Source organism: Scyliorhinus torazame, chromosome 7 (assembly GCF_047496885.1).
Source record: "Scyliorhinus torazame isolate Kashiwa2021f chromosome 7, sScyTor2.1, whole genome shotgun sequence".
In the NCBI taxonomy this organism is placed as follows: Eukaryota; Metazoa; Chordata; class Chondrichthyes; order Carcharhiniformes; family Scyliorhinidae; genus Scyliorhinus; species Scyliorhinus torazame.
The window spans coordinates 208,485,760-208,513,533 of record NC_092713.1 but is presented as its reverse complement, the minus strand read 5'-3'; the positions used below and the strand labels follow the sequence as shown (position 1 = coordinate 208,513,533).

The window sequence follows — 27,774 nt, the reverse complement described above, 5'->3', positions numbered from 1 at the left end:
TTGGAGGAGCTTCCTGATTGAAGGAACACAATTCTTTGAGGATACCCAATAGCAAGAGGAGGCCATGAAAAAGAGCTTCAGAAAGGAAAACCAGCGATCTAGAGTCCAAGGACCAATCCCACCTGCCAGAAACACCTGCCAAGTGTGCAGTTGAAGATGAGGCTCTAGGATCAGGCTCATCAGGCACACAAAGACCCACAGAACCCATGACCAGTGGCATGAAGTTTCTTAGATGAACAATCATACTCATTAGCAAGTGATCGCCGAAGAAGAAGGCAAGTTTGGCAACTCCTGGGGAGTTTTTGGTACACATTTACTTCACCAATATAGCCAAGAGTATAAAAGCTCAAATCATCTGCATCACTTTTTAGATTAAAGTGCATGGTAAGTATTTGAATAAAGTTCTCAATTAGTTGCTGCAAATCGCAAATTACACATTTAATGTATGGTAAATGAATTGAAACAGTTTGATCAAACACCCCCAAAAAATTGAAAATGGAATTGTTAACCAATAACGTAGAAGAAAGATCTCATTCTCAGTCTCTTTTCGATTCAAAGCTAAACCTTAATCCTCAGAAGACAGATAAACGTAATCCCCAGTGGGGTATGACCACAACAGCCACAATAATGAACAACCCTAGAATATTGTAATGTATAAAGAAAGCAATTCAGTTGTCCCTTTGGGCATTTCATTTCATCCAGCCATGAGTCTCTTTAAAAATGGAGCGAGCAGCAGTACCAATGTTATTGGGATGGTAAAGCTACTGTCGAAATCTTTCTTTTTAAACATTTTATTAAGACATTTAGAATGTTATAACAATAAACGGTACAAATACAAATATAAACATAGTGCAAAAAACATCTCTCCATCTCTCACTAATCCCGCCTACCCGAAACAAAAAGTGGCCTAACTCCTACCCCCCCCCCCCCCCCCCTTATTGCCTCTGCTGACAGTTTAATTTTCCCCGAAGAAGTAGATAAATGGCTGCCACCTCCGGGCAAACCCTAACGTTGACCCTCTCAGGGCGAACTTAATTTTGTCAAGTCTGAGAAACCCAGCCATGTCGCTAACCCAAACCTCTGATTTTGGGGGCTACGAGTCCCTCCACGCTAGCAATATCCGTCTCCAGGCTACCAAGGCGGCAAAGGCCAAAACGACAGCCTCTCTCACCTCCTGGACTCCCGGATATTCCAACACTCCATGGGAAGATGAGCTGCGGGGGGAAGTAGAGGCGGGCCTATGGGCTGATGCCTTGAGCAGAGTCAACACATCCTCATCATGTGCCAGGCTCAGCCTGATACAATTCAAGGTGGTTCACCGGGCACATATGATGATGGACCGGATGAGCAAGTTTTTTGGGATAGAGGACAAGTGTGTGAGGTATGCGGGAGGGCCAGCAAACCATGTCCATATGTTTTGGGCATGCCCGAAGCTTAGGGGATGCTGGCAAGGATTTGCGGATGTCATGTCCACGGCACTTAAAATAAGGGTGCGCCAAGTACTGTCAAAATCTTGACTATAGACTTATGAAAATTAAGTTTTATTGCCCTCAAGAGGGTTCAAAATCACCGCATTAAAATCCGAACAATAGTATAATTCGCTGCTCAAATGGCCTTCTGTTACCCTCAGATAAATTTTGTCATCAAGGCTGGCTAGTTTTGTGTCATCAGATAAGGTGCTATGCAGTTATTTGGAGAACATTTCTTAGAATGGTTGTAGCACAGAAGGAGGCCATTCAACCCTTTGTTTCTGTACTGACCCCTGCAAGAGCAATTCAATCCCCGTGGCCCTTCAAATCTTTTCTCTGCAGGTAATGATCCAATTCTCTTTTGAAAGTTTACATGATTGAATCTGCCCCACCTTTCCCTCAGGCGGTGCATTCCAGGTCCTAACCACTCACTACGTTTAAAAAAAAGTGTTCCCTTGTGTCGTTGTTGCTTCTTTTTGCCAATGACCTTAAATTGGTGTGCTCTGATTCTCGATCTTTCCACCAATGGGAACAGTTTCTCCCTTCTACTCCGCCCAGGCGCACCATGATTTTGAAGATCTCTGTCAGATCCTCTTTCAATCAAGGAGAACAGTCCTGGCTTCTCCAATCTATCCATATAACTCAAGTTCCTCATCCCTGGAATCTTGTGAATCTTTTTTGCACCCTCTCTAATGCCTTCACATCTGAACTGAAAGTGTGGTTCCCAGAACTAGATGCAATACTCCAATTTAGGCCAGCCAGTGTTTTATACAGGTTTATCAAAACATCGTTCTTTTTGTACTCTCTGCCCTTATTTATAAAGCCCAGGGTTCACTGCATCTCCCAGGTTCATTGATCCACAAAATATTAAGTCTTCCTTGAGCTCATGACAAGGTAGAGAATTATTGCAACGAATACAATAGGCAAAATCAACAAGATCAGCAGTATCCGCGATCGCCTGGATCGAAGACTATAGGAGGCCACGATCTGACTGATGCCATTTTCATAGCAGCAACAGTCATAAGTACCAATTGCATTCCCTGCTACTAGCAGTCCTGTGCTGTGGTAATCAAAGGTTATGTTCTTGTTAGGAGTGATCCACTCACAGTGGGCTACTGAAGACGAAGGTTTGCAGTTGAGCAACGTGTCTGAATCATCATCGACAATCAGAATAATTTCTTCTGCAGCTTCTAAAATGGAAGAAAATATTACAGCAAAATAGGTCAGAAAATAAAGTTATTAAATTGTTGAGCATAATGCTCATTTTAAATTTGTCTAAATTATCTTTGCTCTCCAAAATCTGTTCCTTTAAGCTTTCCCGGAATACTAAAATCTACTTCTGATATCGGTGAAGAGCTAGTTAGCAGGACAGAAAAGAGCTGCAGAAGTGCCATAGATACTTTTACCAGTTCCATAGTAATTACTAAAATAAGCACGTTCAGAAAATAAATCAATTTGGCTTTGAATTAATCAGAATTTAAATGAATACTGCATCACTTAACAGGAGGATAGAGGTTGAAAGATTAGGCCCAAAAGAATCAACTGCACAAATTTTTCTCCCTGTTCCAACACCCCACAATTTGAATCAATCACACATGAAATTTGGTTTGGCACTCAAACAGATATTTGCTTTGAGAGTTTTATCATTCTTTTAGTTTCAATTGGGACTGGCATCAATGGCTTGGATTTTTCAAAGATGGCAAGGGTCCCACTGCTGGGCACAAAAGCAGGGGCCAACCAATTAAGTTGCTACCTCCAGGCTTGCTATCATATTGAGGATAACAGGCTGCTTTCCAATGGTTGCCAACCCAGAGGACCAGCAGTTTTGCATCCTCAATAGCGCCACCAAGAGCAGTAGCCACTGCTGGGGCTGCACCTGGAGTGCTGTGTACCCTTACAAACAGGTAAGTGGGATCTGGGGGTGCTAGGCTCTGGAGAGAGTGGCTGTGATCACTTAGGCAGGGTGTGCAGATGCCACAGCGGCGGCCATTGCCACTGGGGGACCCCTCTATGGGCCAAAGAGTGCTTGATAAGGAAGGCTTCCTGGAACCCACTGGGAGGCATGGGCCAGTATAGGCGGAGGGGGGGGGGGGGGGGGGGAGCAGCTACACAGAGTGGCTTGATTTGGCTATGTGGGGGGAGGTGTTGTGAACTATCTACCACCTTTTCCGATGCTGGCAAAACAGCAAGGGAAAGCCACCTGATGCCTTCCCACCATTTCTCCAGCATCCGAGCACATCCCCAAAGATCTGTAAAATTCCAGCCAACACGAAACTGTGCCTGAGATCTCTGCCTGGATGGTGCACAGCTAACTACTGAATCCAGTTTCCCTAAGGGAGAGCAAGATTATCTCATTTAGCTAGATTTAATTGAAACCCACTTCGCAGAAAAGGAAAAGCAGTGTTTAGCTTTGATTCACCACCTTTTCCACCCATCAGTGAGACCTTTATTCCCTCTACCTGTCTGGGTTTCCCAAGAGATATCTTTTTTCCTTTAACTCTTTATCATCTTCCTCCCTGCTACAGGCTTCTGACACTATTCCTTCATAAAGGATAACTATTCACATCTGTCACCAATCTTTCTCCATGTTCCACTGTCAGAGGAAGCACTTTGGGCACACGGGTGCTGCCGGCATTTTTCTCCTTTTGTTGGAAATTAAGTTCTCGGTTGTCATGTGAATCCTTCAGTTGCGTAATTAATGCAAGGTGAACTTGCACAGTGAGTGTACATGAGCTTGAACTGCAAAGTTAACTATTCTATTCAAGAGTGTTTATTCAGACTTCCGGTGACGGCGGGCAGGAGGCAGCCGCGCGTTGGAGGGTTCCCGTTCGGGAACGGCATTGTCGGGGGTTAACGCCCGGTCCTAGGGCCAGCGAAGGCAGTAAAAGTTGGGAGACAGCACAGAGGAGGGGAATGTCGAAGACCAGCAAAACAACGGCCGTGAAAAAAGCGGCTGAAAGTCCGTCGGAGCGTGGAAAGGTCACCGCGGGGTCAGTAAAGAAAATGGAGGCTGGAGTATCAGGGGGGGCCGCAGTGCTTACGGCTGAAGGAATAACTAAGGTGATGGCTGCGGAATTCGATAGGCAGTTTGCGAAATGCATGGAGACGGTGAGGAAGGAGATGACGGAGGTTTTGAGTACGCTGGTGGAGGAGATTTCCCCAGTGATGACGGCGGTGGCGAGCGCAGTGGCGGAGGTGCGAGAGCAAGGGGAGGCGCTGAAGGAAATGGAGGAGACATTATTGCAGCATGGTGATCAACTTGCCTCGATGGGTAAGGAGATGCGGAAGGTGATGGACATTAACAAGGATCTGCGAGGAAAAATAGAAGACCTGGAAAACAGATCCAGGCGACAGAATTTGAGGATTGTGGGGCTGCCCGAAGGAGTTGAAGGACCAAAGCCGACTGAGTATTTTGCCGCGATGCTGGCAAAACTATTGGGGGAGGGGGAGGATCCCTCCCGATATGAACTGGATCGGGCTCATCGGTCGTGGAGGCCTGTACCAAAGGCGAGTGAGCCGCCAAGGGCAGTGACTCTGAGCTTCCGTAGGTACAGTGTGAAGGAGAAGGTCCTGAGCTGGGCCAAGCAGAAGCGGGTGGTGCAGTGGGCTGGAGCTGGTATACATGTATACCAGGACTTTACGGTGGAGCTGGCGAGGAGACGGATTGCCTTCAACCGGGTGAAGAGAGCACTGTACATTGGCAAGGTGCAGTGCGGCATTGTATATCCAGCGAAGCTGAGGGTGACTTATAAGCTTAGGGAATTTTATTTTGGAACGGCGGAAGCAGCGGAGGAGTTTGCGAAGGCAGAAGGACTGTGGCAGAACTGACAAATTGAGAAATGGCCATGTGCCGATGTAACCTCATGACTGTTTTTTTTTTCTTCTTTTTTGTTTCACTGCGTGCGGGGGTATGGGCTAAAGGAGCCAATGTTGTATATATTTGCACAAGGGAAGGGATGGGACTTTCACTCGAAATGAGGGCTCTTTGGGGTGTAGGTGGACATGCGGGGTGTGTGTGCTAAAAGGGGATCTCTGGGCTTTCCTAGGGCCGGGCAAGAGGGAACGGGACCCGTGCGGGGGCCTCACGCTGGCCGGTTTAAGCCGGCCAGTGAATGGGAGTGAGGTGGGGGAGGGGCTGCGGCCATCGGAACCTGGCAGAACAGGGTCCGTGTGGTCTAGCCGGGGTGGAAAGTTGGGGGGAAGGAACCGAGGTTGGGAGGAGGAGTTTTACAAGAGGCAGTGGACGGGAGGAGCTGGAGATTTGGCCGGGGGGGGGGGGGGAGAGGGGGGAGGGGGTTGTACAACTCTTGGGTATCATGTACGGTACTCTTTCAGAGGCTGGATGGCATTGAGTGTAGGGGGGAGGGGGAGTGGACTCTATAGGTCAATGGTGACCATGGGCGGTCCCGGACTCCTTTTTCTTTTTTTCCTTTGTTTTTTGTTTCCACCGTGGGAGGGTTTGGTTTATTGGATGCATATATTGACTGGTGGGTCGTTGTTTGGGGCGGTGGGAGGATGGGATCCTTGGTATTGTTAAGGGGATTGATTTTGTATTTGTTACCATTTACTGTTTGTGGGTGGGGTGTAAATGTTTGAAGGAAAATGTAGAATTAAATTTTTTTTAAAAAAAGTGTTTATTCAGGAGTTTGATGCTCCACAGCTTTGCTTTAAATCATTGACTAGCAGGTTTGGTAACATACACAACCTAACTGATAGACCAGTTAATTACCTGTCTGTGGCGGGCACAATGCTGCAGCATTGCCTTTCTTTACATCTTGTAATAAGTCGCTGAAAAAGAAAAGAATCATCCACATTCAATCTAACAGGATAGAGCCCAACATCGCCTTCATTAGACCGCCTCTCATTAGAAGCCTTTCGATAATCACAATAACTTGTATGGGGTTGGTTAGCTCAGTTGGTTGGATGGCTAGTACGTGATGCAGAATGAAGCCAATAGCGTAGGTTCAATTCCCGTACCAACTGAGGTTATTTGCCTTCTCAACCCTCAGGTTAAATCACCACCAGTCAGCTCTCTCTCAAAAAGGGAGAGCGGACTGTGGTGACATTTACCTTGTGCATGTAACAGAGTGGTAAAGATTGAACTTGAAAAGCAGCAAAGGGAGCACTGGATGACAATGTGGGTTACACATTGTGCTTAAACCTCAGGCCTTGGCTTCAAATACAACCCATAACAACAGCACAAAAGCCTCTTCCGATTACTGCAAGGATCCACAACTGACCACAATTCATCATAAATTGGTACTCACTTTACACTAAAGTCAGCAGCCTTAAATCAGAAGTTAAAAGAAACACTGGTGTGAGAATGAGAGTTATATATGGATGTAAGAATATGCACTTTCAGGCACATTGTCTGACTAAGTGCCTGGATTTTAATTCAAGACACAACTGTGATCTGCAACCCCTTTTGAATTTAACTGCCGACTATTCAATTCGATAAGTGTTGGTTGAGTATAAGAACTGGGACCAACATGACCCTCAGCTGGAAGTTAGCAATGATACTGTTATGATAACAGCCGCAGGAGAGCCACATTTGGACAAGAGCTCTGTTGAACCATTAACCAGTGACCTCTGCTGGAAAGTGCATGAAGGTGGATGGCAAGTGAAGGCAAGATTAGGCTTTGTTGCAGTAACTCTATAGTCCATTAACCTGCAGACTTTCAAGCCTGGGTTCTCTGGTTCACTTGTCCTGGCAGAGGACAGCAGACAGTGGTCAGTCCTGGCTGGTCTACAAGATATCTCCTCAGCCACATGTGGAAGGATGTGTCTGACACTGGCAGGATTGATCTTTGGAAAAGATCAGACTGACGCAATCGAGTGAAGGCAAGGATCCAGCAGAGCACATTCTGAGCGGATTTCCAGATCCGGCTGCCCTAGATCTGCTACGACACTGGTGACATGGGGCCATTAAACGGAGGCGTTGTACCAATCATACACACAATATTACAACTACCAGAAGCTCAGGCAACAGTTCTGCCTGCACAAGCAGCCAGCAATCTTGCTTCTCCATCTCAATATGCAAATTAATCTCCAGTTGGCAATCAATAGCACAGAAACAAGCTGTAACATTTCTTTACAGCAGAAATTGCTAAAGTGAATAATTACAAGCACAGGTCTGTTTAAAACTTGGTCTAAGTGCAATCCTGACTGCTGTAGAAGAAACACCAGCAGTAAATATGAAGTACGAGATTATTATTTATTTGCACCAGTCTACACTATGGCTGGCAGAGGCAGTTACTGCTCTTGTTGTTCATATAATGGATCCCTCAACGCTCCATTTGGGAACATAATGCCCTCCCAATCCACAGATGACTGCCTTGCCTTGAGGATTGAGCTGACATATTGGAATTTGTAGTGCAGTTAAGCCAGCAGACTTCAATTAATTCTACTTCATTGTGACTGACAATGCTCCATGGATGTGCCAGAAGGTTTACTCTGTTGATTTAATTGTTGTATGGATACATACAAATGTCCGCTCAACAGACCCATCCTTCAGGCAAGTAGCCCAACCATCTTGACTGTAGGGAACATTACTTAAGATGGAATTGGGATTTTAATTGTTTAATAGACTACACCAATATATAAAAGGGATACAGGTGGCACTGTTTTGTTGGTGGAGAAGTTATTACTGAATACAATAAACTTGGACGTCAAAGAAGTCAAGAGTGGGGATAGAGGGTATAGGTCAAATGCGGGCAAGTGGGACTAGCTTAGTGATAGAAACTGGGCGGCATGGACAAGCTGGGCTGAAGGGCCTGCTTCCTTGCTGTAAACATCTATGACTCTTAGTTCTTATTATAGTTACCATCGGAGCTGGACATTCACTACATTACTGTCTGCAAATAAAAGTCTGACTTAGACAATAGCAAATCAGCTTTAGATTTTTAAAAATTGTTTTAGAGGAAAGTGATCTGATAAAACTGCACCAATTACTTTTCTTCTCCAAAGAATGTTGATGCAATCAGAAGATACACAAAGTACCTTCCACCTCACCCCAATCCACTTAATTTCCCCTGTCAGCAGTCTCCAGCTTCTTTTCTAACTTGCTCGAACTGACAAACAGTTCAGTCTGCCAATACCCAATGGTCGTAAATTATAGACCGACATCCTTGAGGCGGGAAAATGGCAGAAAAACGGAAATAATACAAGAATTCAATCTTCTACTGAGTGGAATATGGATCAAGTAAACATTAAAATATAAATAAAGCATTTGCATCGCACCATTTTAGCCACTAGATGTCATAACAGGTCAGTTCACCCAAAGAAGTAACATCCAAATATTTATTCCACTGTCCAAAATTGTATTTGTCTGACTCACCCAGCTCTCCCTCAATTCTCGTACTCAAGCCCTTGAATTTCCTTCACTGTGCTTAGCAAGTTTGTATGTACAGAACATTGATAGTATTCAGATTTACTCATATTTACTTCTGGGGCGAGATTCTCCGACCCCCCGCCGGGTCGGAGAATCGCCGGGGGCTGGCGTGAATCCCGCCCCCGCCGGTTGCCGAATTCTCCGGCACCGGAGATTCGGCGGGGGCGGGAATCGCGCCGCACAGGTTGGCGGCCCCCCCCCCCCCCGCGATTCTCCGGCCCGGATGGGCCGAAGTCCCGCTGCTAGAATGCCTGTCCCGCCGGCGTGGATTAAACCACCTCTCTTACCGGCGGGACAAGGCGGCGCGGGCGGGCTCCGGGGTCCTGGGGGGCGCGCGGGGCGATCTGGTCCCGGGGGGTGCCCCCACGGTGGCCTGGCCCGCGATCGGGGCCCACCGATCCGCGGGCGGGCCTGTGCCGTGGGGGCACTCTTTTCCTTCCGCCTTCGCCACGGTCTCCACCATGGCGGAGGCAGAAGAGACTCCCTCCACAGCGGGGATGCCATGAGCGGCCGCTAACGCTTCCGCGCATGCGCCGCCCGGAGATGTCATTTCCGCGCCAGCTGGTGGGGCAACAAAGGCCTTTTCCGCCAGCTGGCGAGGCGGAAATCAGTCCGGCGCGGGCCTAGCCCCTCAAGGTTAGGGCTCGGCCCCCCAAGATGCGAAGGATTCCGCACCTTTGGGGCGGCGCGATGCCGGACTGATTAGCGTCGTTTTTGGCGCCGGTCGGCGGTCATCGCGCCGATACCGGAGAATTTCGCCCATGTTCTTTAAAACAGAAGGGTGCTGAAGTAGCTAGTTTGGAGGTGGGAGGGCAATTAATGGGAGGGTGGTAGATGGTCAAACCATTGACTTACCGCCTCTGCCCCAATTAAGTCTGGCGTGGGAAGGCCCATGATCGATTTTCCTGCGCTACTATCTATTGAGGCCATTAAGTCGACAATCAATTAGCACTTACGGGCCTCATTGTGCCATCGCTAGTACCGCTAGTATTAACGCAGTTGTGGGTGGGTCTTTCAGGTGGGGGGAGATGTTGGAGGAGTTGGAATCTCTCCTTCAAAGGTATTCAATGCCTGATTGAGGAGTCCAGCATTGAGAAGTGAGTTGGGGGGATGGGGCGATGGGGGAGGGGGTTGCTTTCTGAGAGGCACCCTCTGCCCTTGCTGCTGACCCCTTACACCCCCCGTCCAATACCTGCAACCTCTACCCTGCAAAACCCCTCCTGCCATTACTTACCTTTGATACTAGTGGTGGTAACATGAGGCCTGAAAGTGGTTATTGATTGTCCACTTAATGACCTCAATAGATTGAAAGAGCTACCAAATAGTTTAAGTGTGATGTTGTTTCCCAATACCTCTGGAATTATTTCCTTTTTAAGTATATATCCAGTTCCTTTTTTGAAAGTTGCTACTGAAGCTGCTTCCACCACTCTTCCAGGAAAGGCTTTTCAAAATATATCGTGGCATTGTGCAAAAAGAAATTGCTCATATTCTACCTGGTTTTTCTTGTGTAGATAGGAGCCTGATTTAAAATATATTTATTCTGTACAGGCTCCCTAAGGTACAGGAAACTCGGCGATGACAGGGAGATGCAGCGCAATCTTCACAACCGGAGTGCCACTTTCAGCACTTCTTGTAGGACAGGAGAACAGGAGTCAGGTCCCTCAAGGAATTCTTAGGCCTTCCCCAGCTATGACCAACAGCCACCACGATTCTTCATTTCATTGGCCTCTTAGCAACATTCCTAATCACCAATCTCAAACCAGCTCCCCGCTTAAAGTCCTCTGCCCAGCCAATTATTTTGCCTCCCACCAGAATTCGTGATCTCCGGCCACTCCCCAGATCGCTGTCTGCCTCTCCCAACTCCCCAGTTTTCAACCTCCCACAGTCACCAATCAAAGGCCAGTTCGCAGATAAAGGGCACCCTCTAGCTCCTGTCAGCTCTCCAATTGCAGGCATCTGCCCAGGCCCACCTGATCACTGGCCTGTCTTCAGGCCATCCCATTGACCTCATTGATTCAGCCTCCTGCTGTTAGTTTGCCATCCCACCTGCTAGCCCAATGGAGGCCATTCTGCCAGCTGCTAGACAGGAAACGAAGCTAAAAAAAACGAACAAGATCCTGCGTTACGTTTGACAAGACTCCTGCATTGCCAGCCCAGCTGGCTTCTTTGGCCCCTACCATAACCTTCACACAGCCTCATACATATGGGGTGATTAGATTTGTCTGAACAGAGGCACAATTAATTTTTATTGACTCCCTCGTGGTTCATTTTCATGCCGTACATTCTTTTCTCTTCATCCCTGGGTGAGAGTGCATGATTGCTTGGTGCTCTCTCCTTACCTGTTTGAAGAATGTTTTCCATTTAATTTGCATCGAGATGTGAGCTTACTCCAGCTACAGTGGGGATCCCGGGCAAAGATACAGTCGTAACAGGTCTTGTACTGTTCACAATCTGCCGTCACAACTTGAGTAACTTCAGTGGGAGAGCCAACGTACAGAAACCCCTGGAGGAGGGATAAAAATAACACAAGACAGCTGTTTTAAAGTCAACATGTAATTTATAACGTTACAGTGACATCTGGAGCGGGATTCTCCGCTATCCGGCGGGGCAGGCTGTACTAGCGCCGAGGAGTGGCGTGAACCACTCCGACGTGGGATGCCCGGAAGGAGCGGAATGGCGCCACGCCAACTGCGGCGAAGGGCCTCCGTCAGCCGGCGCGAGTTGGCGCATGCGCGGGAGAGCCAGCGTGTACTGGTGTCATTCCAGTGCATGCGCAGGGGGGGTTCTTCTCCGCACCAGCCACAGTGGACCGTTACAGTGGCTGGCGCGGAGGGAAAGAATGTCCCCACGGCACAGGCCCGCCTGCGGATCGGTGGGCCCCAATCACGGGCCAGGCCACCATGGGGGCCTCCTCTGGGGCGAGATTCTTCCATGCCCCCCCCCCCACTGAGGACTCCGCAGGACGCCCATAGAGCCAGGTCCCGCCGGTAAGGACCTGGTTTGATTTATGCCGGCGGGACTGGCCGAAAACGGGCGGGCCGCTGCCAGCGTCCCCCGACTGGCGCAGCGCGATTCCGGCCCCCGCCGAAAACCCGGCGCCGGAGAATTCGGCAGCCAGCGCCGGGGCGGGATTCACGCTGCCCTCCTGCGATTCTCCGGCCCGGCAGGAGGTCGGAGAATCCCACCCCTGATCTTTTACTTGCAGTTCTTACCCTGTTTGTCCTGATGGCGGCTCCCTAACTGGTCCAATTCCGCAGGCAGTCCAAATGACTGTTCTTATCATGTGAACGTGGTCCATGAGTTTCAGTGGCCTTTTCACCCACAGAGTAGCATCCCAGCCAAATGTGCACCTGCCCTCAAGCTATGTCCACTTGGCAGTAATGAGCAGCAGAAATCCTGAATAGGTACTTTCCTTCCTTCCCCTCCCAGCCCTTTATAGTGTTCCTGATGGATTTTGAAATGTGTCCTTGGAATATAGGTACCACCAGCAAGGCAGCATTTACTTGCATGTTCCTAATTTCCATTTGGAAGCTGGTAGTGGTCCTTCTCTTGAACCACTGTAGTGCACATGGTGAAGGCACTGCTGCAGTGCTGCTAAGATGGAAGCTGCAGGATTTTGACCCAGTGACAATGAAGTAACGGTGGCATATGCTCAAGCAGGGATGGTTTGTGACTTGGATAAGAACCCAGAGGTAATGTTGTTCCCTTGTCCTTCCAGGTGGCAGGCAACATGAGTTTAGGAGGTGCTGCCTTAACCTACTTTGGCCTGAGGGTGAAGGCAGCTAAACAGGACTGAACAAAAATTGAACTCATCCCAGTGAGGACTACAGCCTTATTATCAAAAGATCTATAAATCCGCAGGTAATTTGGAAACGGCAATGGGGTAAGTTCTCCACCTCCCCAGCCGCATGTTCCTAGGCGGCGCGCCGTCAGCGGGATCCTCCAATCCGGCAGCCAGCCAATGGGATTGCCCATTGTGGCCACCCCACGCCGCCGGCAAACCCATGGCGGGAGGTGCTGCTGGCGGAACAGAGAATCCCGTCGGTGGAGAATTCACCCCTGTGTTTCCAATTTTTTTGCAGTGACAGGAAAATTTGAATATAAAGGTACATGAAAATTTCCAGTAATTACAGCAGAAGTTCAGACTTTTCAGCAACTGAAAAGGTTTACCCTTCAGAATGATTGAAAATCTTCTCTTGTGTGTTTGAATGCAGTTGATCTCTACATGAGCCAATTGCATCAGAACAGCCGCATTCTTCATGAACGCTTTTACAGCAGCAAGTGGTGAACATATAATGGATACATTTTAATCTTCAGTTCAAGGAAGAATACTGAGCAAAGGTTGGGTCTTTCATCACAGGAAGGGAAGGAAAGTAAGAGCAAGAGTCATGTAAAACTCTTCTTATGATATGAAAGTGAAAAATAATTGGGGATTAAAGGAGTCTGCGGTTATTTAATTTTCTTTGAACAATGAGCCAGAAGACTTGGGACGATTTAAGTCCCACTCCAGGACTTCACTCAATTTAAGGCAACACCAAATTAGGGAGGATAATGAACACGGGGAAGGACTGCAACAAATTACAAGAAGGCATGAATAAACTTGAAGAATGGACATATCATTGGGGAATTATTTTGATCATGTTGTGTGAGGTATAACTTCTTTAAAAGAAAAATAAGGAGGCCACACACTACTTGGAAAATTAGAATTGAAGTGCGGTAAAGAATCAAAGGGATCTGGAGCACAATACACCAATCACTAAAAAGTTGCAACACATGTTAACAAGGACATTAAAAATTAAACCAAACACAAAAGTTTATTCCTAGAGGCACAGAAATGAAAAGTGGGGAAGTTATGCTAAACCTGCACTGAATCTTGGTTAGACCACACATTGTGCACCATGTAATTCTGATCATCATTTGACAGAAGGGATATAGAGGCACTGAAGACTGTGCAAAAAAGATGAACAAAGATGACACCAGAACCGCGAGGTTATACCTCTCAAGAAAGGGTGAACAGGCTGGGTCTCTGCTCTCTCGAAAAGAGAAGGTTGAGGATGTTATGTTCTGGTGCTTGGCTGTAAGAATGATGCACAGAACGTCTAGTTCTTGACTAGCTGAAGTATTTTATTATAAAATAAATGCGTGGTAAAGATAGCTATGAGAAATATGTTACAAACTACTAACACTGACAAATTATCCTAGAGATACTGCAAGTATGACTATCCATGAACACGACTAACTCCCAACTCCTCGAGGTACAGAGCCACGTGATAGATTTACACTGCCATCTGCTGGTCGGAGGTCATTTACATCATTATATACATGATTGCTTATGCATATCATTATAGAGGGCAGATCAAATAGGTCTTTAAAATGATGAAAACCCGTTATCAGAGGGGGTGCTTGAGGAGGTTAGTATAGGTGTATTTCTTATGCTGATATGGGAGGAATGGGAGGAGATGTAGTGGAGCATAAATGTCAGGAAGCACTAGTTGGGCTGAATGGCCTATTTGTTCACTGTTCATTCTATGCAATAAACGGGTTTCCTTCTTGCACCTTCTGAAACTGAGACTCATGGTGATTTTCATACCTGATGGTGTTGAAGGTTCTGAATGGGCTGAGAATCTTTGAATAATTTCTTCTCCTCAATGATGTGACTGCTGGAACCAACCAATACAGCTTTGTGCAAACGTCCGTCACCTGCCAATGATAAAGAGGGGGTGGTTTATGCCTAACTATAGAACAAAGCCAGAGAGTTGTGAAAATATCATATCAGCACTGGAGCAATACTACTCAACCTGAAACAGTCTTTCTCCAAAGCCTCTCTTTCAATGTCCAGCTCAGTGGAACTAAGCTCACTCAGACCTATCTGACCATGGCAAGAGCATTTCCAGAAACAGCTTCAGCACAATTCATTCTGGGGTCCTGCATGTATCTATCCTTGGCTTCCTCTTAATTCTTAACTGCATATTGTCCCTTGACAACCTTGTCCATACATGGGATCACCTTCTGTGGTGTATGCTGATGACACTCTCTTCTACCATTCATCACTTTTTGCATCTACTTCGATTCCTCAGTGCTGTCAGACAGCTTATTTGACATCTTGGTTATGGATGAACTGAAATTCCTCCAGCTGAACATCAGAAGACCAATTCCATCGGCACCAGCCGGGAACTCCCTATCACTGCCACTGATTCCAGTGCTACACCGCTCATCATCTCAGACTGAAGAAGTATTTGCAAACCCGCCATCCAATTCAACCCAGAACAAAGCTTCTGAAAAAGCACAAAGACATTCTACTTCTAACTCAGTAACGTGGCCAACCTAGCCACCTATCTCAGCCCATCTATTGCTGAAACCATCATCCATGCTTTTGTCACCTGTAGACATAACTATTTTAATCGGCGGGTGAGGGGGAAAAGCACACTGATTACAGGATGTTCAAAGGCCAGTTGAGCAGGGCTCCAGTGATTAAAGGATTATACATTAGTTTATTGAAAGGAAAACACAAACATTGGGTGTAATCTTGTGCTCTTGCTGCTGGCTAGCTTGGAGGCAAGAAGGGCATGTACTTAGACGGGTTGATGGCATAGTACCAAACTCCTGCCACCACCTCCCTACCCCACCCCCCACCTGAATTAACTTCTGGGCAGCAAGGCCCATGGTCAACCTACCTGCCCTGCTGCCAACTGAGCCTCTTAAATTGTCTACCCACTGGTGCTGCTGAAAGCAGAGGCTGCACTGCAGGTAACTTCACCACTGCCGGATTAGTATGTGGTCCAGCGGGCGTTCCCGAGAAGAGACAATGCTGGTCTTTCTTAGAAGAGACAACGCTGGTCTTTCCAAGAAGAGACAACGTTGGTCTTACCGAGAAGAGACAACGTTGGTCTTACCGAGAAGAGACATCACTTGTCTTTCCAAGAAGAGACAACGTTGGTCTTTCCAAGAAGAGACATCGCTAGTCTTTCCAAGAAGAGACATCGCTAGTCTTTCCAAGAAGAGACAATGCTGGTCTTTCCAAGAAGAGACAATGCTGGTCTTTCCAAGAAGAGACATCGCTAGTCTTTCCAAGAAGAGACATCGCTAGTCTTTCCAAGAAGAGACAACGCTGTTCCTTCCGAGAAGAGACAACGCTGGTCTTTCCAAGAAGAGACAACGCTGTTCCTTCCGAGAAGAGACAACGCTGATCTTTCCAAGAAGAGACATCGCTAGTCTTTCAAAGAATAGACAACGCTGGTCTTTCCAAGAAGAGACAACGCTGGTCTTTCCAAGAAGAGACATCGCTAGTCTTTCCAAGAAGAGACAACGCTGGTCTTTCCAAGAAGAGACAACGCTGGTCTTTCCAAGAAGAGACATCGCTAGTCTTTCCAAGAAGAGACAACGCTGGTCTTTCCAAGAAGAGACAATGCTGGTCTTTCCAAGAAGAGACAACGCTGTTCCTTCCGAGAAGAGACAACGTTGGTCTTTCTGAGAAGAGACAACGTTGGTCTTTCTGAGAAGAGACAACGCTGGTCTTACCGAGAAGAGACATCACTTGTCTTTCCAAGAAGAGACATCGCTAGTCTTTCCATGAAGAGACAGCGCTGGTCTTTCCGAGAAGAGACAACGCTGGTCTTTCCAAGAAGAGACAATGATGATCATTCCGAGAAGAGGCAACGCTGTTATTTCCATGAAGAGATATCGCTAGTCTTTCCAAGAAAGACAATGCTGGTCATTCCGAGAAGAGACAACGCTGATCTTTCCGAGAAGAGACAACGTTGATCTTTCCGAGAAGAGACAATGCTGGTCTTTCCAAGAAGAGACAACGTTGGTCTTTCCAAGAAGATACATCACTTGTCTTTCCAAGAAGAGATTTCGCTATTCTTTCCAAGAAGAGACATCGCTAGTCTTTTTACTGTACCCTTATGAAATGTTATATGTCAATTTTTTCATCCATTCTTAACAAAAGATCCATGCCTGAAACATTAATGTTTTTTCAGATTTGCATCATCTGTCAGTTCTACTAGGTTTACGTTTTGCAAATATTCAGTAATTTATTTTGGGTGCTTTCATAAAATTTCATTTTCTTCCCCCTTTTTAAGCATAACCAAGTTTCTCAGTACACCTGAATATACCAATTTACCAAAGCCAGGTGACAGATCCCAAAATGTGGTGCAGACCTTCTCTATGGTGTTCCAGATGTACTGCTGGAACTCACCAGGGCTCCTTAGACAGCACCGTCTAAACCCACAACCTCTACCATCTAGAAAGATAACAGCAGCAGAATTACGGGGGCACCACCACCTGAAATCTTTACTCCTCGTCGTTCACCATCCTGACTTGGAAATATATCGCCATTATTTCACAGTCGCTGGGTCAAAATCCTGGAACTCCCACCCTAACAGCACTGGGGTGGAACTACATCATATGGACTGTAGCGGTTCAAGAAGGCAGATCACCACCACCTTCTCAAGGGCAATTAGGGATGGCCAATAAACGCCAGCCTAGTCAGTGACCCTGACATCGCATGAATGAATAAAAATAAAAATCCCCTTACTTAATCCTTTCACTCCTAGGCATTCCAAATTAGCAGCACCCACCCCCACCCCCCACCCCCACTCCCCCATGCCCCCCTTCCATCTCCCAACCCCAAAATGCTGAACCCCTTTCCAAACTGAGATCATCTGCCTCAGCAGAGACCGGCGATCGATCTTCTCTGGTAATTCAGCGCTGCACCATTTACCCTCCGACTCTCAGAGGGTGATGATCCTTTTTTAAAAAATCTTCCTTAGGAACATGTTTTCCAGCTAGTGCTGGGCAACTGTGGATTGAGGGCATATACAGGGGAATAGAGCTTTGCCATGGTGGCTGGAACCACAGAACTGTGGCTGGTTAGAATTAGAGCTCCAGCTGTCTGTTTGGTTTGCAGGCTGGTTGGATCATCTGTAGATGAGACCTGGGCAACCCTGGTGCTTACCTGGGAGTTCAGGTGAGATAATTGGTATGTGCAAGATGCCAGTGACAACGACAAAGCATGGAATTCTCACTAATCGGCTGGTTCAAAACTACCAGTTCGCTGGGTTATTATATATTTCAGAGAGCTGGAAGCTATTTACCAAACAGATACATATTGAATTTCAAAAAGGCTTTTATCGTCAGGGCGGCACGGTGGCGCACTGCTGCCTCATGGCACCGAGGTCCCGGGTTCAATCCCAACCCCAGGTCACTGTCCGTGCGCAGTTTGCACATTCTCCCCATGTCTGCATGGGTCTCACCCTCCCAATCCAAAAGATATGCAGGGTAGGTGGTTTGGCCTTGCTAAATTGCCCCTTAATTGGAAAAAGAAATATTTGGGTACTTTAAATTAAAAAATAAATAAATAAAATAAATTTTAAAAGGCTTTTACAGTGAATGTGCCAACAATTTTCGTAGTGTTGTTTATACCTAGTCCAATGGATCATAGAATCCCTACAGTGCAGAAGGAGGCCATTCAGCCCAATGAATCTACACTGACCCTTCGATTGAGCACTCTACCCATACCCAGTCCCCTCTATCCCCGTAACCCCATAACCTAACCTGCAGATCCCTAGACAGTAAGGGGCAATTTAGCACAGCCAATCCACCTAATCTGCACATCTTTGGAATGTGGCAGGAAACCGGAGCACCCAGTGTAAACCCACGCAGACACAGCAAGATCATACAAACACCACACAGTGACCCAAGGTCGGAATTGAACTTGGGTCCCTGGTGTTGTGAGGCAGCAGTGCTAACTACTGTGCCATCATGCCACCCTGGTATGTATGGTATACCTATGGTATAAACGGTCCTGATTCAGAGGAAATTCACAGTGCAAGTTCGGGGTGATGTTCTCACGGGATGACACAAGAAGGGACAGCAGAATATGCTCGGGCACCACAGAATCTTGCACCAACTTGTATTCTCAACCCTCTTTGGTTGCCAGCTCGCTGTACTCATTGACTGAAAATCCTAATATGCACTGGCCATTTCCCCAACTGGTACATGGAACTGTCACCAGGAAATCCGACTCAAAGGAGAGCTGGATGGACTCACTTGTTCCGAGGAAGAGAACGTCATAAGTTCCATCCAAAGAGTTCACTTGTAATGCGACGATCTGTGAATACTGTGCATTTCTGGTCACCAGCCCTGGTTGATCGTTGATTGGGTGGACAACTTGGTGCACAAGAGGGTGGCTTCGGCTAAAGCTCAGCACAGCATCGGGTAAAAGCAGTGAGTTGTCAATTGAATTGTTCTTATGCCAGTTAGCAATACACTGTAACAAGGAAAAACACTGGTGTTCAATGTTGTATTTCTGCCCTTTCTTCTGCTTGGTCCTAATAGCCGAAGGCTTTGTAGACTGTGTGGGCGGGATTCTCCACTCCCACGCCGAAGAGGCCGCGCCGTCGTGAACGCCGTCGAGGTTCACGACGGCGCGGAATGGCCCCGGTCCCGACCGATTCAGGCCCTGACAATGGGCCAAGATCGGGGCCGCGTCATCTACACGCGCCAGGCCTTTTCGCTCGCGTAAAAGCGGCGCCGCATAGATGACGCAGTCGGCGCCGCATAGCGGGCGTCAGCCGCGCATGCGTGGTTGTCGGCCTGTCTAAATCCGCCCCGCAAGAAGATGGGGGACGGATCTTGCGGGGCCGCGGAAGGAAGGAGGTCCTCCTTCAGAGAGGACGACCCGATGGTCGGTGGGCACCGATCGCGGGCCACCCCACATTCCAGGTGAAGCCCGGTGCAGGATCCCCCCTCGCCCCCCCACAGGCCGGCCCCCCCAGCGTTCACGCACCGCCCACGACTGCAGCGACCAGGTGTGGACGGCGCCGGGGGGGAACCCGCCGTTTTGGCCTGGCCGCTCGGCCCATCCGGGCCTCAGAATAGCGGGGGTGCCGAAGAATCGCCATTTTGGGTGTCTCCGGCGATTCTCCGGCCTGCAGCCCGCGAAACTCGAACTGGCCGTTCCCGCCGCTTGGGAGAATCGCGGGAGGGCGTCGGACTGGCGTCCCTGGAAATTTTGGAGGCCCAGGCGATTCTCCCAACCGGCGTGTGAGTGGAGAATCGCGCCCAAGGTGTTTAAGATGTATTCTCAGACTGGCTATGCCATTGTGGAAATACATACATGAGTATGTTTTTGGACCTCTTTTGTGTACCTGAATGTCCCACATAATCCATACACAAATAGGTGTATACTTAGCCATTTGGGCAGCACGGTAGCATAGTGGTTAGCACAATTGCTTCACAGCTCCAGGGTCCCGTGTTCGATTCTCGGCTGGGCCACTGTCTGTGCGGAGTTTGCACGTTCTCCCGGTGTGTGCGTGGGTTTCCTCCGGGTGCTCTGGTTTCCTCCCACAGTCCAAAGATATGCGGGTTAGGTGGATTGGCCATGCTAAATTGCCCTTAGTGTCCAAAATTGCCCTTAGTGTTAGGTGGAGTTACTGGGTTATGGGGATAGGGTGGAGGTGTGGGCTTGGGGAGGGTGCTCTTTCCAAGAGCTGGTGCAGACTCGATGGGCCGAATGGCCTCCTTCTGCACTGTAAATTCTATGATTCTATGAATGATTCTGTGCTCATGTTTACTGACATGGATCTAAATGCCTGTTAGGTTATATTTGTGCCTAAATGTATGAGCTTACAAATTATTTCCTTTCTGAGCATAGCTGTAATCCATATGATATTGTTGCTTGCTTCTTTATATGTCTGAGTGCATTTCTACTCATGCGAGAATTTGTTTGTCTCTATGGAGGAGGATAGTGTGCCAGATATCCCAAAGAAACCTAGGTTAAATCAGGGATAGGGACTTACCAAAATTAATGTAAGCAAAACAGCAGTAATTAACAAAATAATGCCACTAAAGAGTGACAAGTTAACAGAACTAAATGGTTCCAGCCCAGAGTTTTAAAGGAAGGTGAGAAGGTTGCAGGTGTCCTAACTAATGATGCTTCGAAGTTGCACAAGCACGCAGCTGTGCAGAAACCCTATTGCTGTGCTAAGGCTGCACACAAGTCAGTCAGTGTGGAGAGCCACGCAAAAAAACTGAACTGACCGATGCACTTAGACAAATTGGCCATGCACTACATTAAAAAAATTGAGAATATGCTGGCCCTAATCTTCCAAAGTGCTCTCAATTCAGGAATTGTTCCCTGAGATTGTAAACCTAAACATGTTACCCCACTATTTCAGAAGGAATCCAGGGAATTTCAGATCAGCTGGTTCGAAGTTTGGGAGATTATTAGATTGATAATTAAGGATCAGAAAAGGTCAACATCGAGTTGTAAAGGATGGGTCATGCATCACCAATATGGGGCAGGATTCTCTGACCCGCCAACCCCGTTTTCCAGCACAGCGCGCTCCCACCGGTAGCAGGATTCTCTGGTTCCTGCAGCTGGCCAGTGGGGTTTCCCATTGTGTCCACCCCCACGGGGAAACCCGCGGGCGTGGGTGCTCTGCTGGCGAAGCGGAGGATCCCGTCGACGGAGAATCCCGCAGAGGAGCTTTGTAGAGGTGACTAAAGCATGGGATAGGGGAATATCAATGGATGGTAATTGTATGAACGCCCAGAAAGCATTTGTTAAAGTTCTTCATAAGAGACTGGGAGCTAAACTTGAAGGTCATGGAATTATAGGCAAATCATTAAAAAAAAAATTCTTTATAAATTTAGAGTACCCAATTCATTTTTTCCTATTAAGGGGCAATTTAGCGTGGCCAATCCACCTGCCCTGCACATCTTTGGGTTGTGGGGGTGAAACCCACGCAAATACTGGGAGAATGTTCAAACTCCACATGGACAGTGACCCAGAGCCGGGATTGAACCTGGGGCCTCGGCGTCGTGAGACAGCAGTGCTGACCACTGTACCACTGTGCTGCCCAAATTGTGGGCAAACAATTGAATTGGTTTGCAAATTGGATGAGCAGGAGACAGAAAGCAGGGATAATGGGTTGGTTCTCTAATTTACAGGATTTGCCTCATGGTGCCCCTCAAGAATCAATATTGGGCTTTAACTATACACCGTATTCACTGACACCGATGATGGGATAAAAAGCCACGTATCCAAGTTTGCGGTGCCAAAAAGACTGGTGGCATTGTTAACAGTGTAGATGGGAGCATAAAATTACAAAAATACATTAATGGATTAAGTGAATATGAAAAATCCATGGCAAATAGATTTCGATGTGGGCAAATGTGATGTTATCCATCTTGCACCGAAAAAGGATGAAACTTTCCTTTGTAAAAGGTGAAAAGCTAGAAACAGTAGAGGCCAAAGGAACTTTGGCGAGGCTGAGATGGCTTCAGAGAGATTGCAGAAAAGATTTATGTGAACGGCTCCAGGTATGAGAGACTTTAGTTACGCTGATGGATTGGAAAAGGTGGGTTTGTCTTCTCCAAGAAGAACAAGTTGAGAAGAGGTTTGATGGATGCATTCAAAATTATAAGGGGTCAAGAAAGAGAGAAACTGTTCCCATTAGGGCAGCACGGTAGCACAGTGGGTAGCACAGTTGCTTCATAGCTCCAGGGTCCCAGGTTAGGTTTCCGGCTTGGGTCACTGTCTGTGCGGAGTCTGCACGTTCTCCCCGTGGCTGCGTGGGTTTCCTCCGGGTGCTCTGGTTTCCTCCCACAGTCCAAAGATGTGCAGGTTAGGTGGATTGGCCATGATAAATTGCCCTTAGTGTCCAAAAGGGTTGGGTTAGGCGGGGTTACGGTGATAGGGTGGAGGTATAGGGAATGGGGTGGAAGTGTGGGCTTAGGTAGCGTGCTCTTTCCAAGGGCCAGTGCAGACTTGATGGGCCGAATGGCCTCCTTCTGCACTGTAAATTCTATGATTAGTGGTGGGATCAAGAACCAGAAGACATAACCTTTCAGGTGATTGGCAAAAGAGCCAAGAGAGAAATGAGGGAAAAAATGATTTTAACCAATTGTTTTGATCTGGAATGCACTACCTGAGAGTGTGGTGGAGGCAGATTCAATCATGGTTTTCAACAGGGAATTGGAAAAGTATCTGAAGATAAAATATTTGCAAAATTACGAGAAAGGAAATGGGTCTGGTTGAATTGCTCTTGCAGAGAGCTGGCATGGATCAAATAGGCTGAATGGCCTGTTTTTGTGCTCTACATATTCTCCTCTGAATGAGCAGGTTGTCTTATGAAGAAAGGTTGGACAGGCTGGTATCGTTTCCACTGGGGTTTAGAAGAATGAGGGGTGACCCGATTGAAGTATGCAAGATCCTGAATGGTCTGTGAGTGAATGTGGAAAGAATGTTTCCTCTTGTAGCTGAGTCCAGAACAAGGGAGCACGGTTTTAAAATTAGGGGTTGCCCTTATAGGACAGAGATGAGGAGATTTTTATTTTTCTCAGAGGGTTGTGCGACTTTGGAACTCTCTGCCTCAGAAGGCAGTGGAAGCGGGGTCTCTGGATATTTTTAAGGTAGAGGTGGATAGGATCTTGTCGGCAAAGGAATCAACAGTTATCAGGGGTAGAATGGAATGTGCAACTCGAAGCACAAACTGGTGAGCCAAGATCTTATTGAATGATGGAGCAGGCTCGAGGGGCCGAGTGGTCTACTTCTGATCCTATTTTGTATGTTTGCATGTACTTGCTGTGTGAGTGACTTTTTAAATTATTGCATCCCATCCAACTTTCACCATCACTTATATCCTCTATCTCTAGAATACATTGGCTCCTTATTGGCATTCAGTTCCATAGTTTCATCATTTGACTCACCCTTATGAACCACCCTTCAGCCATAAGCTTAGACAGGAAAAGTCAGCAGGTTATTCAATCCAGGAGGGGAATCACAGACATGCTTGATCCTATCCTCGCATATTTTGCCTTTCTAGCAGAACTCAATGGATTATTACCAGGAGCTGAGATCCTGGGCCTCCTGCCCCCTCCCTAACCCAGAGGAATGTTAGTTGTAGCCTAACGATCTTTCTTGGTTGTTCACTAGCTGGTCCATCAGGACAGCCCAGCAGTCTGTGCTTATTCATTTATCAAATGCATTTGTGTTCTTACAGCACCAGGTCTTGGCGATGGGACTTGACCTTTATACTGAATCCAAGAAGAACAGTCGGAATTGTATTCTTCATACGGTCCATCCAGGGCTTCACGGATGCTTCTGATGCTGTACGCACACACCGCAGACATAGATTCACTCCTAACGTAGCAATGAAGTTAAAAGTTACAAAGAAGCCATGAATGAGGAGAGTCAAATTAAATATTCTACTTTATCTGTCTGCCTACACTCACATCATCATCTCCCTCTCTATCAGACCAGCTACTTTGTAGATCGGCCTTTGGCACTGTGTTTTTAATATATAAACACGTTCATTTGAAATTATATAAACACATGTTAATATGTCTCATGTTATTGATGCATATATATATATACACACACTCTATAAGCAGATATCATCCGCTCTTTGGCCTTTTTTCACCTCTACAGGCTGCACCTGATCTCTCGCAGTTTAAAAAAAAAAAAATATTATTCCTTACATAATCAATAACATACACATGCAACAGCTCTATATAAACATGATTCAGTTTGTCAATTTTCCCCCTTTTTCTTCCCTAGACTACCCCAACATCCCTCCTCCCACCCACTAATCCCCCCCCCCCACCTGCTGCCGACAAACAGATAAGGACAGAAAAAGCCTCCACCATGCATTAAACCCCTCTTCCGACCCCCTAAGAACAAACTTAATCTTCTCCAGTCTTAAGAATTCATACAAATCCCCCAACCACGCCGAGACCCCCGGCGATGCTGCTGACCTCCAACGCAGTAAGATTCATCACAGGGCAATCAGAAAGGCGAAGGCCACGACATCAGCCCCCTGCCCCCAGCAGCTCCGGAAAATTCAAAACCCCCAAAATCATCACCAAAGAGCATGGCAACTTCCTCACCCTCACTATCTCTGACAGGGTCTTGAAAACTGCAGCCCAGAACCCACCCAACTTTGTGCACCCCCAGAACATATAACCGTGGTTCGCCGGCCCCCTCCCACATCTCTCACATACATCCTCCACCTCTTGGTAAAACTCACTCATACGGGCCCGAATCACAGGAGCCCTATGCACCACCTTGAACTGTATAAGGCCCATCCTAGCACAGGACGAGGTTGAATTGATTCGGTGCATTATTTCACTCCAGGCCCCCCACCCCAGCTCAACCCCAGTTCCTCCTCCCATTTCCGCTTTATCCTCTCCACTGGCACTTTTTTCATCTCCACCAACCACTGGTAAATAACCCCAATCCGCCTTTCCCCAGCAACTAACAGCGTGTGTTTTGGCAGCTCAGGGAACAAAGGTTGTTGCTTAGGTGCAAAATCCCAGTCCAGAAAATATCTAAATTAACTCCCCTCTGGCAATTCGAACTTCTCCTGCAATTCCTCTAGCCCTAGTTCTCCTCTCTACGAAGAAATCCCTAACCCACTCTATCCCTTTCCTGTACCAACTCCCATATATTGCATCGTTCCCTCCTAGGATAAACCTGTGGTTCCCACATATTGGGGCCACTACCAAAAAACTTCCTATATTAAAGTGCCACCTCAACCCGTTCCAAATTCTGGGAGATGATACAACGACGGGACCGTTAGCGAGACTAACCGGAGAAAACGGGAACAGGAACGGGGCCATCGCCACGACCCTCAAGCTTGTTCCCACACGAGGCCTCCTCCACCTGCTCTCATTCTGACTCCACCTCTCCCCACTATCGTCTCACTGTCTCCACATTTCCCTCCCAATAATACTACAACAGGTTTGGGAGTGCCAATCCACCACCCCCCTCCCCCGCCACCCTCTGTGCAAAAAGGTACTCCGAATCCCAGGCGTCTTGCCTGCCGAAAAAAATTCCGAAATCAACTTATCCACCGTCCGGAAAAACGCCTTAGGAAGGAATATGGGTAGGAACTGAAAAATTAAAAAACCTCGTCAACACATTCATTTTCACGGTTTGTATTCTTACCGCCAGAAATAGCGGTCGGGCATCCCTCCTGTTCAAATCCCCTTTGACCCCCTCTGTCAGGCTGGCTAGTTCCATTTATGCATTGGGGCTCAATCATGGGCCACCCGAATACCCAAATACTGAACACTTGTCGGCCACCTTAAATGGCAAGGCTCCTAAATCCGCACTCTTCCCCGAGGTATTCACCAGAAATAATTCACTTTTCGCCACGTTCAGTTTGACACAGAAAATGCACCGAATTTCCCCAGCAGATCCATTATTTTCCCCATCCAGTGGATTTGAAACGTACAACAACAAAACATCCACATATAAAAACACCCTGGGCGGGATTCTCTGATCCTGCGGCGGGTCGGAGAATCGCACTGGGGAGGCGCGAATCTCGCGCACTGCTCTGACGCCGGGCAGCCGATTCTCCGGTCAATGTCGCCGATGCGGTCGCCGCGCCGCCGGTTGGGGGCCGTTCAGCGCGGACCCCCGGCGATTCTCCGTGCTCGACGGGCCGAATGACCGTCGAGTTTGGCCGAGTCCCGCCAGCGTCATTCACGTGTGATCCTACCCGGTGGGACCCCGGCATTCTGGCTGCGGGGGCCGTCCTGGTGGGGGGGGGGGGGAGTGAACCTCCACGCTGGCCAGGCACGTGATTGGGGACAACCGATCGGCGGGCGGGCTAATTCCGGAGGGGCCTATGTTCCTCCGCGCCGGGCCCCTGTAGGGCGCCGCCATGTTGCCTGGGGGCCAGCATGGAGACGGCAACCCACGTGCATGCACGGACCCGCACCGGCCGTGGCGCACATGCGCAGACCGGCGCCGCCCGTGCTGGCGCCCGTATCAGCAGCTGGAGCTGCGTGAAGCGCTCCAGTGCTGTCCCCTGTGCTGCGCAGAATCGCTGCTCCTAGTGGCCAGATGACGCCATCATAAAACACTCCGGCGTTTACGACGGCGTCAACACTTCACTGCATTAGCGGAGAATCCCACCCCCTATGCTCCCGACCTTCCCTCACAATGCCCTTCCACTCTCTTGAAGCCTGCAGTGCAATCGCCAAGGGCTGAATGACGAATGCGAATTACAACGGAGGCAGTAGGCATCCCTGCCTCGTTCCCCTATATACCCTAAAATATCCCAAATTCATCATGTTCGTCCTCACACTCACCGTGGGGGATGCATATAACAATTGCACCCATGAAACAAATGGCGGTCCAGACCAAACCTCATCAGGATCTTGAACAGATATCGCCATTCTACCCAGTCAAAGGCCTTCTCCACATCCATTGATGTGATAACCTCCAGCATTCTACATTGTGACGGGGTCATTGCTACATTCAACAGCCTCTTGATATTACTTGACAACTGCTGCCCCTTAATGAACACCATCTGGTCCTCCGAGACCACCTCCGGTAGACACCCTTTCAACTGCATCCTAAAACCTTCACATCTGTATTCAGTAGGGAGATGGGCTTGTGAGACCCACACTCGGGTCTTTATCCTTCTTTGGAATCAATGAAATAGAAGCTTGTACAAGTGTGGCCGGCAACTCTCCCTTCACCAATGACTCTTATACGTATCCAGGAAATGGGGTGTCAACTCTGCCAAAAACTGTTTAGAAAATGCGACCGGCAAGCCATCCGGCTACGGTGTCTTCCCTAATTGCATCAACCCCACACACTCCATTATCTCCTGCAACCCCTAAACACCTTCAATCCTGTCTTTTCCCATTCTCCACCTTCAGAAACACCAACTCATCCAAAAATTTCCCCATTCCAGCCCCTGGGGCTCAGATTGATAGAGCCCTTGATAGAAGGCCTTAATGCCTCATTGATTTTTTTCCGGCGTCATCACCAACTGCCCTCCTGCCTCCCTCACCTACGCAATTTAACGTGTGCAGTCACCTCAACCGATGGACTAGCAGTTGACTAGCCTTCTCCCCATACTCATTTTGGACCCCCATTAATCGGGGAAGCTA

General features: G+C 47.9%; 1 protein-coding gene across 1 annotated transcript in view; it reads right to left on the bottom strand.

The window, feature by feature from the left end:
* Nucleotides 1-417: 417 nt before the first annotated feature.
* Nucleotides 418-27,774, bottom strand: part of LOC140426812 (semaphorin-4B-like) — an 86,928-nt gene continuing 59,571 nt past the window's right edge. Inside the window, exons 9-14 of the mRNA XM_072512017.1 lie at nucleotides 23,866-24,007; nucleotides 18,910-19,129; nucleotides 14,450-14,559; nucleotides 11,199-11,362; nucleotides 6,199-6,257; nucleotides 418-2,659 (exon numbers count right to left, since the gene is read on the bottom strand). Coding sequence (XP_072368118.1) covers nucleotides 2,337-2,659; nucleotides 6,199-6,257; nucleotides 11,199-11,362; nucleotides 14,450-14,559; nucleotides 18,910-19,129; nucleotides 23,866-24,007 — 1,018 coding nt within the window. The 3' untranslated portion in view covers nucleotides 418-2,336. The remainder of the gene's footprint in view (nucleotides 2,660-6,198; nucleotides 6,258-11,198; nucleotides 11,363-14,449; nucleotides 14,560-18,909; nucleotides 19,130-23,865; nucleotides 24,008-27,774) is intronic.